General features: G+C 41.3%; 1 protein-coding gene across 1 annotated transcript; it reads left to right on the top strand.

Moving 5' to 3' along the window:
- The first annotated feature begins 842 nt into the window (after positions 1-842).
- Positions 843-17,630, top strand: stxbp2 (syntaxin binding protein 2). The gene is made up of 19 exons (XM_060897365.1): positions 843-946; positions 5,006-5,055; positions 5,147-5,228; positions 6,212-6,288; positions 6,402-6,477; positions 6,690-6,793; positions 7,450-7,604; positions 8,108-8,192; positions 9,419-9,549; positions 9,923-10,030; positions 11,542-11,599; positions 12,663-12,728; positions 12,814-12,894; positions 14,754-14,895; positions 15,489-15,595; positions 15,681-15,779; positions 15,888-15,973; positions 16,194-16,354; positions 16,772-17,630. Exons 1-19 carry the CDS (start codon positions 910-912, stop codon positions 16,849-16,851), a joined length of 1,785 nt encoding a protein of 594 aa, XP_060753348.1. The 5' UTR covers positions 843-909; the 3' UTR covers positions 16,852-17,630.
- The last annotated feature ends 273 nt before the right edge of the window (positions 17,631-17,903 follow it).

Below are 17,903 nucleotides of genomic sequence, written 5' to 3'. Positions count from 1 at the left end.
GAAAGGTCTTTATTGCCAAGTATGTTTTCACATACGAGGAATTTTTTCTAGTACAGGAGCTCCACAGTGTAAACATATAGCAATGGTAAGACATGGACACATAAATAATAGACAGTTGTATGTGCAAATTGAAATATAAGTGTGCAAATTAAAGTAAAGATGTGCAAATTCAAATATAGATGTGCAAAATAAAATATAAATGCGTACTTGTAGACAATGTAAGAATAGGTTTTGTTCTGTGTATGTTAGGTGTTCATCAGATGTATGTTAAGTGTATATTCATTCATTCATTCATTTTCTACCGCTTATCCGAACTACCTCGGGTCACGGGGAGCCTGTGCCTATCTCAGGCGTCATCGGGCATCAAGGCAGGATACACCCTGGACGGAGTGCCAACCCATCGCAGGGCACACACACACACTCATTCATTCACTCACGCAATCACACACTAGGGACAATTTTCCAGAGATGCCAATCAACCTACCATGCATGTCTTTGGACCGGGGGAGGAAACCGGAGTACCCGGAGGAAACCCCCGAGGCACGGGGAGAACATGCAAACTCCACACACACAAGGTGGAGGTGGGAATCGAACCCCGACCCTGGAGGTGTGAGGCGAACGTGCTAACCACTAAGCCACCGTGCCCCCCCCTAAGTGTATATTATTATATATATTATTTATTATATTATTATTTATTATATATTATTTATTATAATGTGTATATAATATATATAATCAATTTATTTTTAATTCAGATTTTCGTTATTTATTTTTTTTCACTGACCGGATATATTGACTTTTATTATATAATAATAACCGGGTACGTGTTAATAACCGGAAGTAGTGTAGGACTTTTAACGTCGCTTCCTTCAGACCGATGTGGAAATTTGACAACACGGAAGTGTCAAAATGGCTCCGACTGGACTCAAAGCGGTGGTGGGAGAAAGTAAGTAGACGTTTATTCTGAAATGGTTCGAGTATAAAGTTGAGTTTTGTAAATGTCTGATGTGTGCGGAGTTGTTTTTATGACGTTTGTTGGTCTGCTAGTTTGTTTAAAGTGAAGATTGAGATGAAGTGAAGAGAGTTTGCGTCGTTCACAATAACGCAGAGTGGAAGAAACTTCCGTGTAGGATTTAGGAAGCTGTGACTAAGTAAAGATTCTTCCTCTTCTTAAGAAAGAACAGATTCGTGTTCAGACATTTTATTCACTTTATTTACCTGACTGTTTGTAGCCAGTTTAAAGGTCGGTGTGTGTGAAGGCGTAAGATTTACTGAGAGGTTTATTTGTTGTCAGATGAAGTCATGTGATCAGCCTTCACCTTACATATGGGCTGTGTCTCTCTCTTCTGTCTGAGTCTCTCTCTTCTGTCTGTCTCTCTCTTCTGTCTGTGTCTCTCTCTTCTGTCTGTCTCTCTCTTCTGTCTGTCTCTCTCTTCTGTCTGTGTCTCTCTCTTCTGTCTGAGTCTCTCTCTTCTGTCTGTGTCTCTCTCTTCTGTCTGTCTCTCTCTTCTGTCTGAGTCTCTCTCTTCTGTCTGAGTCTCTCTCTTCTGTCTGTGTCTCTCTCTTCTGTCTGTGTCTCTCTCTTCTGTCTGAGTCTCTCTCTTCTGTCTGAGTCTCTCTCTTCTGTCTGAGTCTCTCTCTTCTGTCTGAGTCTCTCTCTTCTGTCTGTGTCTCTCTCTTCTGTCTGTGTCTCTCTCTTCTGTCTGTGTCTCTCTCTTCTGTCTGTCTCTCTCTTCTGTCTGTGTCTCTCTCTTCTGTCTGTGTCTCTCTCTTCTGTCTGTGTCTCTCTTCTGTCTGAGTCTCTCTCTTCTGTCTGAGTCTCTCTCTTCTGTCTGAGTCTCTCTCTTCTGTCTGAGTCTCTCTCTTCTGACTGTGTCTCTCTCTTCTGTCTGTGTCTCTCTCTTCTGTCTGAGTCTCTCTCTCCTGTCTGAGTCTCTCTCTCTGCCTTACATATGGGCTGTGTCTCTCTCTGTGTCTCTCTCTGTCTCTCCACCTTACATATGGGCTCTCTCTCTCTCTCTCTCTCTCCCTCTCTCTCTGCCTTACATATGGGCTGTGTCTCTCTCTGTGTCTCTCTCTGTCTCTCCACCTTACATATGGGCTGTGTCTCTCTCTGTGTCTCTCTCTCCACCTTACATATGGGCTGAGTCTCTCTCTTCTGTCTGTGTCTCTCTCTTCTGTCTGTGTCTCTCTCTTCTGTCTGAGTCTCTCTCCACCTTACATATGGGCTGTCTCTCTCTCTCTCTCTCTCTCTCTCTGCCTTACATATGGGCTGTGTCTCTCTCTGTGTCTCTCTCTCCACCTTACATATGGGCTGTGTCTCTCTCTCTCCACCTTACATATGGGCTGTGTCTCTCTCTTCTGTCTGTGTCTCTCTCCACCTTACATATGGGCTGTCTCTCTGTCTCTCTCTCTCTCTCCACCTTACATATGGGCTGTGTCTCTCTCTCTCCACCTTACATATGGGCTGTGTCTCTGTGTCTCTCTCTCTCCACCTTACATATGGGCTGTGTCTCTGTGTCTCTCTCTCTCCACCTTACATATGGGCTGTGTCTGTCTCTGTGTCTCTCTCTCCACCTTACATATGGGCTGTGTCTGTCTGTGTCTCTCTCTCCACCTTACATATGGGCTGTGTCTGTCTCTGTGTCTCTCTCTCCACCTTACATATGGGCTGTGTCTGTCTCTGTGTCTCTCTCTCCACCTTACATATGGGCTGTGTCTGTCTGTGTCTCTCTCTCCACCTTACATATGGGCTGTGTCTGTCTCTGTGTCTCTCTCTCCACCTTACATATGGGCTGTGTCTGTCTCTGTGTCTCTCTCTCCACCTTACATATGGGCTGTGTCTGTCTGTGTCTCTCTCTCCACCTTACATATGGGCTGTGTCTGTCTCTGTGTCTCTCTCTCCACCTTACATATGGGCTGTGTCTCTCTCTGTGTCTCTCTCTCCACCTTACATATGGGCTGAGTCTCTCTCTTCTGTCTGTGTCTCTCTCTTCTGTCTGTGTCTCTCTCTTCTGTCTGAGTCTCTCTCTTATGTCTGAGTCTCTCACCACCTTACATATGGGCTGTCTGTCTCTCTCTCTCTCTCTCTCTCTCTCTCTCTCTCTCTCTCTCTCTCTCTCTCTCTCTGCCTTACATATGGGCTGTGTCTCTCTCTGTGTCTCTCTCTCCACCTTACATATGGGCTGTGTCTCTCTCTCTCCACCTTACATATGGGCTGTGTCTCTCTCTCTCCACCTTACATATGGGCTGTGTCTCTCTCTCTCCACCTTACATATGGGCTGTGTCTCTCTCTCTCCACCTTACATATGGGCTGTGTCTCTCTCTCTCTCCACCTTACATATGGGCTGTGTCTCTCTCTGTGTCTCTCTCTCCACCTTACATATGGGCTGTGTCTCTCTCTCTCCACCTTACATATGGGCTGTGTCTCTCTCTCTCCACCTTACATATGGGCTGTGTCTCTCTCTTCTGTCTGTGTCTCTCTCCACCTTACATATGGGCTGTCTCTCTGTCTCTCTCTCTCTCTCTCTCCACCTTACATATGGGCTGTGTCTCTCTCTCTCCACCTTACATATGGGCTGTGTCTCTGTGTCTCTCTCTCTCCACCTTACATATGGGCTGTGTCTGTCTCTGTGTCTCTCTCTCCACCTTACATATGGGCTGTGTCTGTCTCTGTGTCTCTCTCTCCACCTTACATATGGGCTGTGTCTGTCTCTGTGTCTCCCTCTCCACCTTACATATGGGCTGTGTCTGTCTCTGTGTCTCTCTCTCCACCTTACATATGGGCTGTGTCTGTCTCTGTCTCTCTCTCTCCACCTTACATATGGGCTGAGTCTCTCTCTGTGTCTCTCTCTCTCCACCTTACATATGGGCTGTGTCTGTCTCTCTCTCAACCTAACGTATGGGCTGAGTCTCTCTGTGTCTCTCTCTCTCCACCTTACATATGGGCTGTGTTTCTCTCTCAACCTAACGTATGGGCTGAGTCTCTCTCTGTGTCTCTCTCTGTGTCTGTCTTTCCACCTTACATATAGGCTGTGTCTCTCTCTCTCCACCTTACATATGGGCTGTGTCTCTGTCTCTCTCTCAACCTAACGTATGGGCTGAGTCTCTCTGTGTCTCTCTCTCTCTCTCCACCTTACATATGGGCTGTGTCTCTCTCTCAACCTAACGTATGGGCTGAGTCTCTCTCTGTGTCTCTCTCTGTGTCTGTCTTTCCACCTTACATATAGGCTGTGTCTCTCTCTCTCCACCTTTACATATGGGCTGTGTCTGTCTCTGTGTCTCTCTCTCCACCTTACATATAGGTTGTCTCTTTCTGTGTCTCTCTCTCTCCACCTTACATATGGGCTGTGTTTCTCTCTGTGTCTCTCTCCACCTCACATATGGGCAGTGTCTGTCTTTGTGTCTGTGTCTCTCTCTCTGTGTGTCTTTCTCTCCGCCTTACATATGGGCTGTGTCTCTCTGTGTGTCTTTCTCTCCGCCTTACATATGGGCTGTGTCTCTCTGTGTGTCTTTCTCTCCGCCTTACATATGGGCTGTGTCTCTCTGTGTGTCTTTCTCTCCGCCTTACATATGGGCTGTGTCTCTCTCTGTGTCTTTCTTCACCTTACATATGGGCTGACTCACTGTGTCTCTCTCTCTCGTGTGTTTCTTTCTCTCTCCACCTTACATATGGGCTGAGTCTCTCTCTCTCTCTCTCTCTCTCTCTCTCTCTCTCCCCCCCCAACCTTACACATGGGCTGTTGTGTATGTCGATTATAACATTAAGGTTCCAGCTCTGTTAAAACTGACGATCATGATCCATTGTTGTCTACTGAGTAGAGGATCGTCATGATATTGTGTTGTTCACCTTTATATGCACAAATAGTCATTGTCTTTAATCTCTGAAACTCTTCTTTACTCACTTTTTCTGTTATTGCTTAGAAAAAACTTCAGCCTGTATCAGGAAATTAACCTGCATTAACAACGTGGCTTTTATTTCTCTCCCTGTTTGTTTGTTTGTAAGAAATCCTCAATGGAGTCCTGAAGAGTGTGAAGAAAGATGGGGAGTGGAAGGTAACTTTTCCTGGGTTTAATTCTTGCAGTAGTTTTTGGTCATGTGATTAGTTTCAGTCACTAACAGTCATGTATGTATTTATTTATTAAGGTACTTATTGTGGATCACATGAGCATGCGGATTCTGTCCTCATGCTGTAAGATGTCTGACATCATGGCTGAAGGTGTTACTAGTGAGTAAAGTTCATGTGAAGTCACGTTTCTACAGATAAACAATGTCTCAGGGAAAGAAATGTATACAAATAAAACTATGCAAATATGCATTTACTTAAATTATAACTATTTATTATTATTATTATTATTATTATTATTATTATTATTTATAATTATTTAATTTACTTAAATTATAACCATGAATAAATCTCCTTGTTGTTATTATTATTATTATTATTATTATTATTATTATTATTATTTATTTATTTTATTTTTTAATGATTATATGATTATTAATTATTTAAAAAGAAAAATAATATACAAAATGAAATGAATTTACTTGCATAAAAACAATATATAATGAATTAATTAAATATTTTTGTTTTTCTTTGTTTATTATTATGATTATTATTATTAATAATTATTATTTAAAAGGATAATACATTTACTTAAATTATAACCATGAATCAATCTCCTTATTATTTATTTATTTTAATTATTATTATTATTATTATTATTATTATTATTTTTTTTTTTTTTTTTAATGATTATTATGATTATTAATTATTTAAAAAGAAAAATAATATACAAAATGAAATGAATTTACTTGCATAAAAACAATATATAATGAATTAATTAAATATTTTTGTTTTTCTTTGTTTATTATTATGATTATTATTATTAATAATTATTATTTAAAAGGATAATACATTTACTTAAATTATAACCATGAATCAATCTCCTTATTATTTATTTATTTATTTATTTAAATTATTATTATTATTATTATTATTATTAAATTAGCTCTACTTTGTTTAATATCTTGGATGAAATTATCCAAAATGCAGATGAGCTCTTTAATTTGTAATGCTTATATGATTAAAGTCATTTTATTTCAGTGTTCTAGATCAGCACTTTTCTTGTCTTTTCTCTGCACTCTGTAGTCTGGATCGGAGTTCTCACACTGTCTAAATCCGTGTCTCCTCGTTATTGTTTCTTTCAGTCGTGGAGGACATTAGCAAGCGGAGAGAGCCCATCTCTAGTCTGGAGGCCATCTACCTTATTTCTCCTGTGCCAAAGGCATGCATCCTTCATTCCCTTCCTTCACACGCTTTACTAACTGTATTACATAGAAGTTTTCCATTCTTTCCTCTTTATTATTATCCACTCATTGTTTTCTTTTCTCCCTGCAGTCAGTTCAGGCTCTGATCAGCGATTTCAAAGACTCTGCTTTCACGTACAAGGCTGCACATATCTTCTTCACCGACAGTAAGACAACACAGTCTGGTGTTTAATACGTTAATAACTGTAATAAGTGTTGTCTAGTTTCTGTGGTTACAGAGAAATAAAACCCATGCTGTTCATTCTGATGGTGTTACATTAACTTCACTTCATCTCATCACACACACTTTATTCTCCTAAGTGTTCTGATTATTAGCAGTGTGTCTGAGTCTCACGTGTCTGTCTGTCCCGACCTTAAGCTTGTCCAGACGGACTTTTTGCCGAAATCGGGAGGTCCAGAGTCTCAAAAGTCACCAAGACGCTGAAGGAAATCAACGTCGCTTTCTTACCGTACGAATCCCAGGTGTGTGATTTCTCTTCCTTTTTATTTCAGAGCATTTTACTCACGTGCGCTTTGTTATTCTGAAGTTTGTGTCTGTTTAGTGAGGCCCTGTGAAAAATGCAAGGTACAGAGCATGTGAACAGCTGAATCGCGTCTCATGTGCAGTTTTAGGCCCCGCCTCCTTCCTTTGTGTGAGCCAGCGTCAGTAAAACACATTAACAAGTCTAGTTTAACATGGGCTGAAGCCAGACCCTGCGGCTCTAATGCACGAATGTCACAAGCTTCATATGCTACAAAATGTCAGTGTCTATTATGATTATTATTTTGATTTATTACATCACAGTGCACTTTTCTGCACAGTTGCACATATTTAACTAGTGTATATGTGTAAAAGTATAAAATTCATCGCATTCATCCATCTTGGGTGTCTGTATGTTGGATATTTCTTTAGGTTACTCCGTGTGTTTTTAAAAATAAATGACCCGTAATTTTTTTAAGACGTCACTGCCGATTTGCTGGTAGGTTGTTATACATCATGAGCCACGTCTTATACTGTAGAAATATCCTAATACTGTTAGTATTGTGATATGTTGCATATCCTGACTGATTTGTTTGTGTATGTATAATGGCTGTGTGTGTGTGTGTGTGTGTGTGTGTGTGTGTGTGGCTTCTTGTAGGTGTTTATTATGGACGATCCCAGTTTGCTGCACTCTTTCTACAGCCCCACTAGGACGAACATGGACGAGCAGTCCAAAATGATGGAGGTGGTGGCCGAGCAGATCGCCACGCTGTGCGACACGCTGAAAGAATATCCGGCCATCCGTTACCGCCAGTACGTACACTCACTATTCCTCTTTCACTCCCAGCTTTAACTTCAGCTGGAAATCTTTTTTTTCTCAGTAGTTAAATAAGTTGTACTGTAAAGGACTGGAGTAAATATTGTCTGTATATGTGTAAAGGACATTTGACTGTAGAAAGGACATTATTCATAATAACACTCTGTTAACAGTTTATAATCACTCCCTCCAGTGTCATCCAAATGAGTATGAGGTTGACTTTTGAGTCTGGTTCTTCTCAAGGTTTCTTCCTCTTCCATCTAAGGGAGTTTTTCCTCACCACAGTCGCCTCAGTCACCTCAGGCTTGTTCATTAGGGATATAAGATGTATACGATTTGGGAAGAGAAATCCGTTTTATTTGGCAATTTAATTAAATCATTTAAAGCTAGTATTTTTTTTCTATGAATATAATGTGAAATGTATTGTGCCAGATTTATATAGCCTCCTCTCTGTACCTGAATCCAGTAGTACTGTATTTCACGTCTCGGCTTTTCTCAGGGGTCCGAAGGAGAATTTTGCGCTGGCTGAGATGGTGCTGGACCGATTAAACGCACACAAAGCCGACAACCCGAGCATGGGAGAGGTGAGACGCTCAGACCGTCTGTACACGACCACGACTGATCACATGCTGACTCTTTTGACTGATGGATGATCAGAACATCAAAATGATCTGTGATTTTAACAAAAGCATTTTCTTCTTTCTGCCTTTATTTTCTGATCTTCTTATGCTGTCTTATACTCTCCTTTTTCTTTCTTTCTCTTTTTTTTTCTTCTCATTCTTCTTCTCAAGCTGATACTTTCCTGAGCTAAAGGTGCGTATCTGAGCAGGCGCCGCTTGCTTTTGCTCCTTCTTTCTCTCGCTGGCTTTCTCATCATCTTTATTTTTAATATGTTTGTTAAACAGCCTCCGCGTTCAGGATGCATGCGTCACGTCACGTCACGTCACTTTAAAATCATACTCCGCTTTTCATCTGTACGCCGTGTTGTTAGCGCCGTCGTGATTTAAGGAACAGATCACTCGAGGGTGTGCTGTTATGGGAAGGTAACCGAGCCGAGGTCACGGTGCTGGACGACAGATCGGAAGGTTGTAAGTTTGAGTCCCAGGTCCACCATACTGCCAATGCGGGGCCCCTGAGCAAGGCCCTTAACCTTCAATTGCTCAGGTGTATAAAAATGTAAGTCACACGGATAGTGTCGTAAATGAAAATGAGTATTTTTCCATTTGCATCACTTCTTGAAGTCTTCTGTTCCTCTTATACCATAGCAGCTTGCTTGCTAATGATCACATGATTTTTTTTTTTTTTTCCTTTCTCTTTCTTCCATTTAATGTTGTGCAGTGTTCCACAACATACGTGACTTCTACGGTAGTTCCCACACCCGCTTCTCTGTTTTTTCCCCTCTCGTATTACACTTATGGAATGACACTACATACAACACCGAGCTCCAGTGCATGTGTGCTAATTAGAGTCAGTTATATGGATTATCCCCTCTGAATGAGCTGTTACTATAGAAACGGTAACGTATCAGAAAGAGAAAGAAGACGTAAATATATACCGAGAACGAAGGCCGTGACCGTAAGAAATATGCTTTTTTTTTTTTTTCTTAGTCAGACCTCCCGTATAGATGCAGGCAAATCTTCGCCAGAATCACGGCTCATAAGATTTGCTGCTCCTGACCAATCAGAATTGAGTATTTAATGATCTAAATGTAGATCTTGGGATGCATTGTTTTAGTGAGTTAGCACATAGCCTGTGCTTGTTAACGTGCCTGACGTGTGTTGTGATGGTTTTACTGCGTGTTTGATGGCAGGGCACAGATAAAGCTCGCTCCCAGCTGCTGATCGTGGACCGTGGCTATGATCCCATCTCTCCCATCCTGCATGAGCTCACGTTTCAGGCTATGGTTTACGACATGCTGGACGTCGATCAGGATATCTACAAGTGAGTGACGGTTTGCTCAGGAAAAGATTTTTAAACACAGCAGACATGTTTTACCAGGAATTAAAACTAAATCTATTAAAATCTATAAAATATTTTAGTAGCTATGATGGCTAAGATGTTTAATGGTGTCAGAATATTTTGTATTAAATGTGGGTTTTTTGTGTAAAAAGCTAAACCTTATTGGAGCTTTTGCTGCGAGACGAATTCAGAAAGCAGCTAAATCAGGTTAATGATTTATGATAAAATGCAGTAACAGTGTGAAGTGATTAACGCTGCGTTGCTCAATCGTGGCAAAGCTTTTGTAACGTTAAGTGACCTGATCTCTACATGATGAAGTGGTGGTGCTGTAAACTCTATGTTGGTCTTCTCACAGGTACGAAACAACGGGGCTCGGGGACAACAAGATGAAGGAGGTTCTGCTAGACGAGGACGATGAGCTGTGGGTGCAGCTCAGACACATGCATATTGCAGATGTCTCCAAGTAAGAGCACTCAGACACTCACTCACTCACAGACACGCACTCGCTCACAGACACGCACTCGCCCACAGACACGCACTCGCCCACAGACACGCACTCGCCCACAGACACGCACTCGCCCACAGACACGCACTCGCCCACAGACACGCACTCGCCCACAGACACGCACTCGCCCACAGACACGCACTCGCCCACAGACACGCACTCGCCCACAGACACGCACACTCACGCACTCGCTCACAGACACGCACTCGCCCACAGACACGCACACTCACGCACTCGCTCACAGACACGCACTCGCCCACAGACACGCACTCGCCCACAGACACGCACTCGCCCACAGACACGCACTCGCCCACAGACACGCACACTCACGCACTCGCCCACAGACACGCACTCGCCCACAGACACGCACTCGCCCACAGACACGCACTCGCTCACAGACACGCACTCGCTCACAGACACGCACTCGCTCACAGACACGCACTCGCTCACAGACACGCACTCGCTCACTCACAGATACACACTCACTCACTCACTCGTACACAGACACTCACTTACTCGTACACAGACACTCACACTCACTTACTCGTACACAGACACGCACGCTCACTCGCACGCACGCTCACTCGCACGCACGTTCACTCGCACGCACGCTCACTCACTCGCTCGCACGCTCACTCATTCACTCACTCGCACGCACGCTCTCTCACTCGCTCGCTCACTCGCACGCACGCTCACTCACTCGCACGCACGCTCGCTCGCACGCACGCTCACTCGCTCGCTCGCTCGCTCGCACGCACGCTCCCTCATTCACTCACTCACTCACTCACTCACACACTCACTCTCTCACTCGCACACACACTCACTCTCTCACTCGCACACTCACTCACTCTCTCACTCGCACACTCACTCTCTCACTCGCACACACACTCACTCACTCACTCACTCACTCGCGCGCACACACTCACTCACTCACTCGCGCACTCACTCACGCACACACTCACTCACTCACTCACTCACGCGCACTCACTCACTCGCGCACACACACACTCACTCACTCACTCACTCACTCACTCACTCGCGCACACACTCACTCACTCACTCGCGCACACACTCACTCACTCACTCACTCGCGCACACACTCACTCACTCACTCAATCGCGCACACACTCACTCACTCGCGCACACACTCACTCACTCAATCGCGCACACACTCACTCACTCACTCACTCGCGCACACACTCACTCACTCACTTACTCACTCACTCACTTACTCAATCGCGCACACACTCACTCACTCACTCAATCGCGTACACACTCACTCACTCACTCAATCGCGCACACACTCACTCACTCACTCACTCACTCACTCACGCACACACACTCACTCACTCGCACACACACTCACTCGCTCACTCACACACACACTCACACATTTATCAAAGTTCACACTATTAAAAGCACTAATTACCCATCCCTTATTCTAAAACAAAACCCTGGCCTGCTTTCAGGAAAGTGACTGAGCTGCTGCGTACCTTCTGTGAAAGTAAGAGGATGAACACAGACAAGGTAAAGAGTTTCACGTTTAAACACATCATGTGGCGTCTGATATCATTTCAGAATCAGGTTTATTAGCCAAGTGTGTTGACACACACAAGGAATTTGGTTCCAGCTGTTTGTGACTCAAAAGTGCAGACATAAATAACACTATACTATACAAGACAAGATAATTCAGACTATACAAGACAATGCAGATGTGATACAATAGACATTTGTAATGTATCAGAATCAGAATTTGGAAGAAAGGCTTAAAAAAACATGTTGCGTCCTTTTGAATATGTTTTAATGTGGGACATGTTTGGGAATCATAGCTCGATCATTTTAAGAAAAGAATCATATTGTATTGTAGATGATTCATTTGGTATCATTAAAAATTGATTCTCCGCCATTACGAATTGAATCATTTCATGGCAGGTTCAGAGGTATAAATATATATCGAATAATTATTACCATATGATATGAATCGTGTTGTAGCAGATTCAGATGTATTGTCGAATACTGAATCGTTGCCGTATGAATAGAATCCTATCATAGGAGATTCAGAGGTATTGTTAAATATTGAATTATTACTATATGAATCGAACCATTTTATACCAGAATCAGTGGTATTCTTAAATATCGAATCATTACTGTACGAATCAAATTATTTAACTGCAGAGCTGTGTGTCATTCGTTCAATATCAAGCAGTAACGGTATGATCTGAATCAATTCATTGCAGATTCTGTGGTATTAAATACATAAAATATTGAATCATTTCCATATGAATCATTTTGTAGCAGATTCAATGGTATTGTTAAATATAGACAGATTTCGCTATGAATTGAATCGTATTGTAATAAGTTCATCAGTTTTAGCATCAGATATTGAATCGTTACCATATGAATCGATCATCTGTTTAAGCCTGAGGTTGTTATACTGCATCAGGATTTAATGATGCTTATGTTGTTGCCATGCCATAGAGTACAGCACAGCCCAGTACTAAAGTAGATTTCAGAGGCTGAACAATATCATGGTTCATCTGATGTCTGTCTGGTGCTTTTTTTTTTTTTTTTTTTTCCCCCCCCTTTTTAGGCCAATCTGAAAGATCTATCTCAGATGCTGAAGAAGATGCCACAGTACCAGAAAGAGCTGAGTCTGGTCAGTGTTGTGTATCAGTGCACCGCTCTGCTTTCCTCCGTGCTCTCGTGTGTGTGTGTGTTAATGAGTGTGTTTTGTTCTGCAGTACTCCACTCATCTGAACCTGGCTGACGCCTGCATGAAGAAATTCAAATCCTCTCTGGATAAACTGTGTGAAGTGGAGCAGGTTAGCGATGGTTACTTAAACATACCTGTTTACTCAACGCTTCCTAATTACACCTCGTCCTGACCACCGTCCTGTACGACTTATGCCTCTGATATCACTTCCTGTGTCTGTCCTAAACCGCAAACACCTGCTGCTTTCTGAAGAGAAAAGAAAACTGTGCTTTTAAAAGCTAGATTAAAAAAAAAAAAGCTATATTTACATTTATCTTTCCCTTAACAACAAACACACAAAGATTAGTTACACAGAGCTGAAAATTAGCTTTATCACTAGAATTATTATTATTGTTGTTGTTGTTATTATTATTAGTTTATCATCAGCTATATTTAGCTTCCTTGAGAAGGACTTAGTTAGCTAAATAGTTAGCCTAATAGTTAGCCAGCAGGCTTGGTGCTAAACCTGGCATCTATTTTACACAATGTACTCGATAGCTAGCTTACTAGAGACCTAGCTACTGGTTTTTATTAGCCAGTATAAATGCTTGATATTCGCTAACTTGCTGCAATATAATAAATAAATGTATGTTCAGCTAACATGCTGAAAACCGCTAACATGCTAGAGAAGCAGGTTGAATTACTCAGACTAATACTTAGCCTAATGTTAGTTGTTTGACTAGCAACCATGACTCAGGTTTTTCATGATATATAATGGTTAGTTTTATACACTATCATGTTAGCTACTGGTTTTGTTCATACATTATCATGTTAGCTACTGGTTTTGTTCATACACTATAAAGGTAGCTACTGGTTTTGTTCATACACTATAAAGTTAGCTACTGGTTTTGTTCATACAGTATTATGTTAGCTACTGGTTTTGTTCATACACTATCATGTTAGCTACTGGTTTTGATCGTACACTATCATGTTAGCTACTGGTTTTGTTCATACATTATCATGTTAGCTACTGGTTTTGTTCATACACTATAAAGTTAGCTACTGGTTTTGTTCATACACTATCATGTTAGCTACTGGTTTTGTTCATACACTATCATGTTAGCTACTGGTTTTGTTCATACACTATCATGTTAGCTACTGGTTTTGTTCATACAGTATTATGTTAGCTACTGGTTTTGTTCATACACTATCATGTTAGCTACTGGTTTTGTTCATACAGTATCATGTTATCTACTGGTTTTGTTCATACACTATAAAGTTAGCTACTGGTTTTGATCGTACATTATCATGTTAGCTACTGGTTTTGATCGTACATTATCATGTTAGCTACTGGTTTTGATCATACATTATCATGTTAGCTACTGGTTTTGATCGTACATTATCATGTTAGCTACTGGTTTTGATCATACACTATAATGTTAGCTACTGTTTTTGATCATACACTATAAAGTTAGCTACTGGTTTTGATCGTACTTTATCATGTTAGCTACTGGTTTTGATCATACATTATCATGTTAGCTACTGGTTTTGATCGTACATTATCATGTTAGCTACTGGTTTTGATCATACATTATCATGTTAGCTACTGGTTTTGATCATACATTATCATGTTAGCTACTGGTTTTGATCGTACATTATCATGTTAGCTACTGGTTTTGATCATACACTATCATGTTAGCTACTGGTTTTGATCATACACTATAATGTTAGCTACTGGTTTTGATCATACACTATAATGTTAGCTGTCTTGCTGCTGGTTTTAGCTGCTGGTCTCTGAACAAATGTAGTGTTTGAAACAAACAGTGTCAGTGTGTTATAAACAGGATATTGCAGTGCTGTTCAAACATCACGGTGGTTTTGACAGATTGTTGTGGACAGCCCTTTTTCTTTCCCCACTGTGTGAGTCTCTTGTATGTGACATACAAACAGCTTGTGATGTTAGTGTTGTTTTTTTTTTTTTGTGTTCAGGATTTGGCCATGGGCTCCAACGCAGAGGGTGAGCCACTTAAAGACGCCATGAAGAGCATCGTTCCTGTCCTGCTGAACACGGAGATTCAACCCTACGATAAAATCCGCATCATCCTGCTGTACATCTTTTACAAGAAAAAGGGTACAACTTCCTCTGTGGCTTCACTGGCGTGTTAAAGTGCAAGAAGACACTGCACAAGCTTTATCTCACACGCGTACACACACACACACACTGTAGTTTATTAAGAGATTACTAGTTAGAGTGTGAGTGGAGATGGGTGTGTTCGTTCTGTGCTTTAAAAGTATTGGCACCCCAGCTTTATTGTGTTAGATTATACAAGCCATAAGAGTGTTTGTACTTTATTTACATTATTTGTTTTTGTCTTCTTGCATTATTTATTACAAAATCTAAAATGAATCTTTAAAATTAGATTCTTGAACAAGGTCATATCATCGTATTTTGCTAAATAAAATTCTATTTGTATCATAAATATTGCCAAGAAATTGACAAAAACTTTAAAGTAGCTATCACAATTAAAGCTGCAGTATGCAATTCTTAAAACGTTTTTAATCAATATTACAAGTGGCCCCTTTAACTCTTTAAGAGAAAGATTGTAGGCTACAAGTCAGAGTGAATGAACTGTTACTATAGAAACAGTGGTGTTAAAAAGAGGGCGTTGATATCAAACTGTGATTTGAGGCTGCGGTGGTTTAATGGTGATTTAATTCCTGCAGGCATCGCTGAAGAGAACCTGACAAAGCTCATCCAGCATGCTAACGTCCAGGAGAACAGCACCATTATCACCAACCTGCAGCACCTCGGCTGCCCCATCATCACCGGGGTGAGTTTCACCATCCGTCCAGTCCACGCCTGCTCCATGTCTTCACTCGCCACAAGGGATGTTAACTTCCTGTTGTGCTTTACAGGGTGCTAATGCTGGGAAATCTCTGCCAGAGAGGAAAGAGCGGATCGGAGACACATACCAGCTCTCCCGCTGGACCCCCGTCCTCAAAGACGTCATGGAGGTCTGAGAAATGGTTTATATACGTGTCATAGCGGAAGTGTCAGAAGATTGTAGCAAAAAACAGCTCTGAGACACAAGTAAAATCTTCCCAAACTTTATTTCTTTTCAGAACATCATCGAGGACAAGCTGGACAGGAAGCAGTGGCCGTTCCTCTCAGATCCTGCGCCCATCAGTACCCAACAGACCGTAGTGAGGTACAAGCACTGTGTCACTCACACACTTCATTTCACACACTGGTTAACGTCTGAGTTCACACTTTAATACCACACAAAACCCAGCTTGTCGTGTTGGAGTGTGAATTCCTCTGTCCTGAAAACGTACTATTCATTAAAACTCTCACATATTCATTTTTGTGCAGTAAATCAGATGATTGTGGTGTTTATTTTCTCTTTGTGATGTTAAATCAAACCCCAGCAGCGCACGGTTCGGACACTGGCACAAGAACAAGGCAACGACGGAGTACCGCAGCGGCCCCCGGCTCATCGTCTTTGTGATCGGAGGAGTCACACACTCAGAGATGCGCTCGGCTTATGAGGTCACCCGCGGCACTGATGGCAAATGGGAGGTCCTGATTGGTGGGTTGATTTATGGCCTCATGTGCTGATCTATAAAATCAAAACATCTTTCCTGCCATTTTATCTTATTCTCTATTTGTGCCTGTGCCCGTGTGCGCGCCTGTGCCCGTGTGCGCGCCTGTGCCCATGTGCGCGCCTGTGCCTGTGTGCGCGCCTGTGCGTCTCTGTGTGTCTGTGTGTTTGTTTTTCAATACAAACAAGGTGGTGAAATTGTACATTTGTGTAGCCCCCCGCAAACACACACACAAAAAAGATAAGGGAAATAGAGTTCGGGTGTACAAACTTTTGCACCCAAGCGCACACCTATTAGGAGTGTGTGAGTAACGCAATATAGACACAGTTATTTCCTCTGGAATAAAAGGCTAATATATGTTTTATATGTTGTAAGGTTTAAACATGATCTCCTCTTGGTTCCAGGTTCATCCCACATCCTGACTCCATCCAGTTTTCTGAATGATTTGAAGACCCTGGAGCAGCCTGCACACGTCTCCACTTAACATCACAGCCTCCGAGCCTCTGAACCCCCACAGACGTGCCGTTACATGTGTCCGATTTTCTGTTTAATCCTGAGCAGTAATCTGATGATTCACTGCCTTTTAAGGTTTCTTTAGAACAGTGTATATATATATATGCGTATATGTTTGTGGTATTTAAATAATTTAAAATGACCGTGACAAATGACATGAAGATGCTGGATATGGAAACAGAGACGTGTGAAGTCTCTCTGATCTGCAGACGTGTGCTTCCTACTGTCAGCTGGTACAGGCACTGAGGTGGAGAAAAGCTTCAAACACACACACACACACACACACACACACAGGATTACTGAAAAACAGTTTGTAGCTTATAGACCGCCTCTGATCATTTCTTGTTTTATTCTTATTTTATCATTACAGTATGCTCAGCTAAAGCATCTGCACTTTTAATTCTCTCTCTCTCTTTCTCTCTGTTTACTTTTAGCTGATAGGTGAAGGCTAAAAACCACTGTATAATATGATGAGTGTATAATATCAATAATAAGAACATGCTACATATTAATTTTCTTTCTTTGTTCTCAGTTCCTGCCACCTAGATAGTGAAGCATTTTTCCTTATCAATGTTTTATGTCATTTTTTTTTTTTTCTGATTCTAAACTGGTGCATCATTTTCTTTCCTTTCTTTTTTACTTTCTTTCATGTTATAACGAGTCGTTTACTTGGGTTTTTGTTTTTGGTTTTTTTTTTTCTTTCATCTTCATGCTTTGGATAAAAACTAAATAAACTCTTTATTCAAATCACAGACGATTCTGTGTTTGGTATTTTACTCTTTACTGCATTAAATACTGAACTCAAACATTTTCAGTAATTATGGTTCATTAATAAATCTTTTTCTAGAGTTTTAATCATCCAGTTGGTTCATTAGTACTTAGACTGACTTTTTTATATATTCTAGTTATCTTTATTTAAGTCACATTTCTCAAAGAATACAGTTATTACATATTTCCACGCGAAGAAAACTCTTTATGTAATAAATAAACGTAAGAAAACAAAACCACTTAGACATTAAATCG

This window comes from Tachysurus vachellii, chromosome 21, assembly GCF_030014155.1.
Source record: "Tachysurus vachellii isolate PV-2020 chromosome 21, HZAU_Pvac_v1, whole genome shotgun sequence".
Classification (NCBI taxonomy): Eukaryota; Metazoa; Chordata; class Actinopteri; order Siluriformes; family Bagridae; genus Tachysurus; species Tachysurus vachellii.
The sequence above is the reverse complement of the archived record's forward strand: the minus strand, read 5'-3'. Positions and strand labels throughout refer to the sequence as shown.

Excerpts from the sequence above, each read along its gene's own strand:
- stxbp2 (XM_060897365.1), top strand. The coding sequence starts at position 910 with ATGGCTCCGACTGGACTCAAAGCGGTGGTGGGAGAAA. Across the intron at positions 5,229-6,211 it reads CATGGCTGAAGGTGTTACTA|TCGTGGAGGACATTAGCAAG; the intron begins GTGAGTAAAGTT and ends TGTTTCTTTCAG. Across the intron at positions 14,896-15,488 it reads CATCTTTTACAAGAAAAAGG|GCATCGCTGAAGAGAACCTG; the intron begins GTACAACTTCCT and ends TAATTCCTGCAG.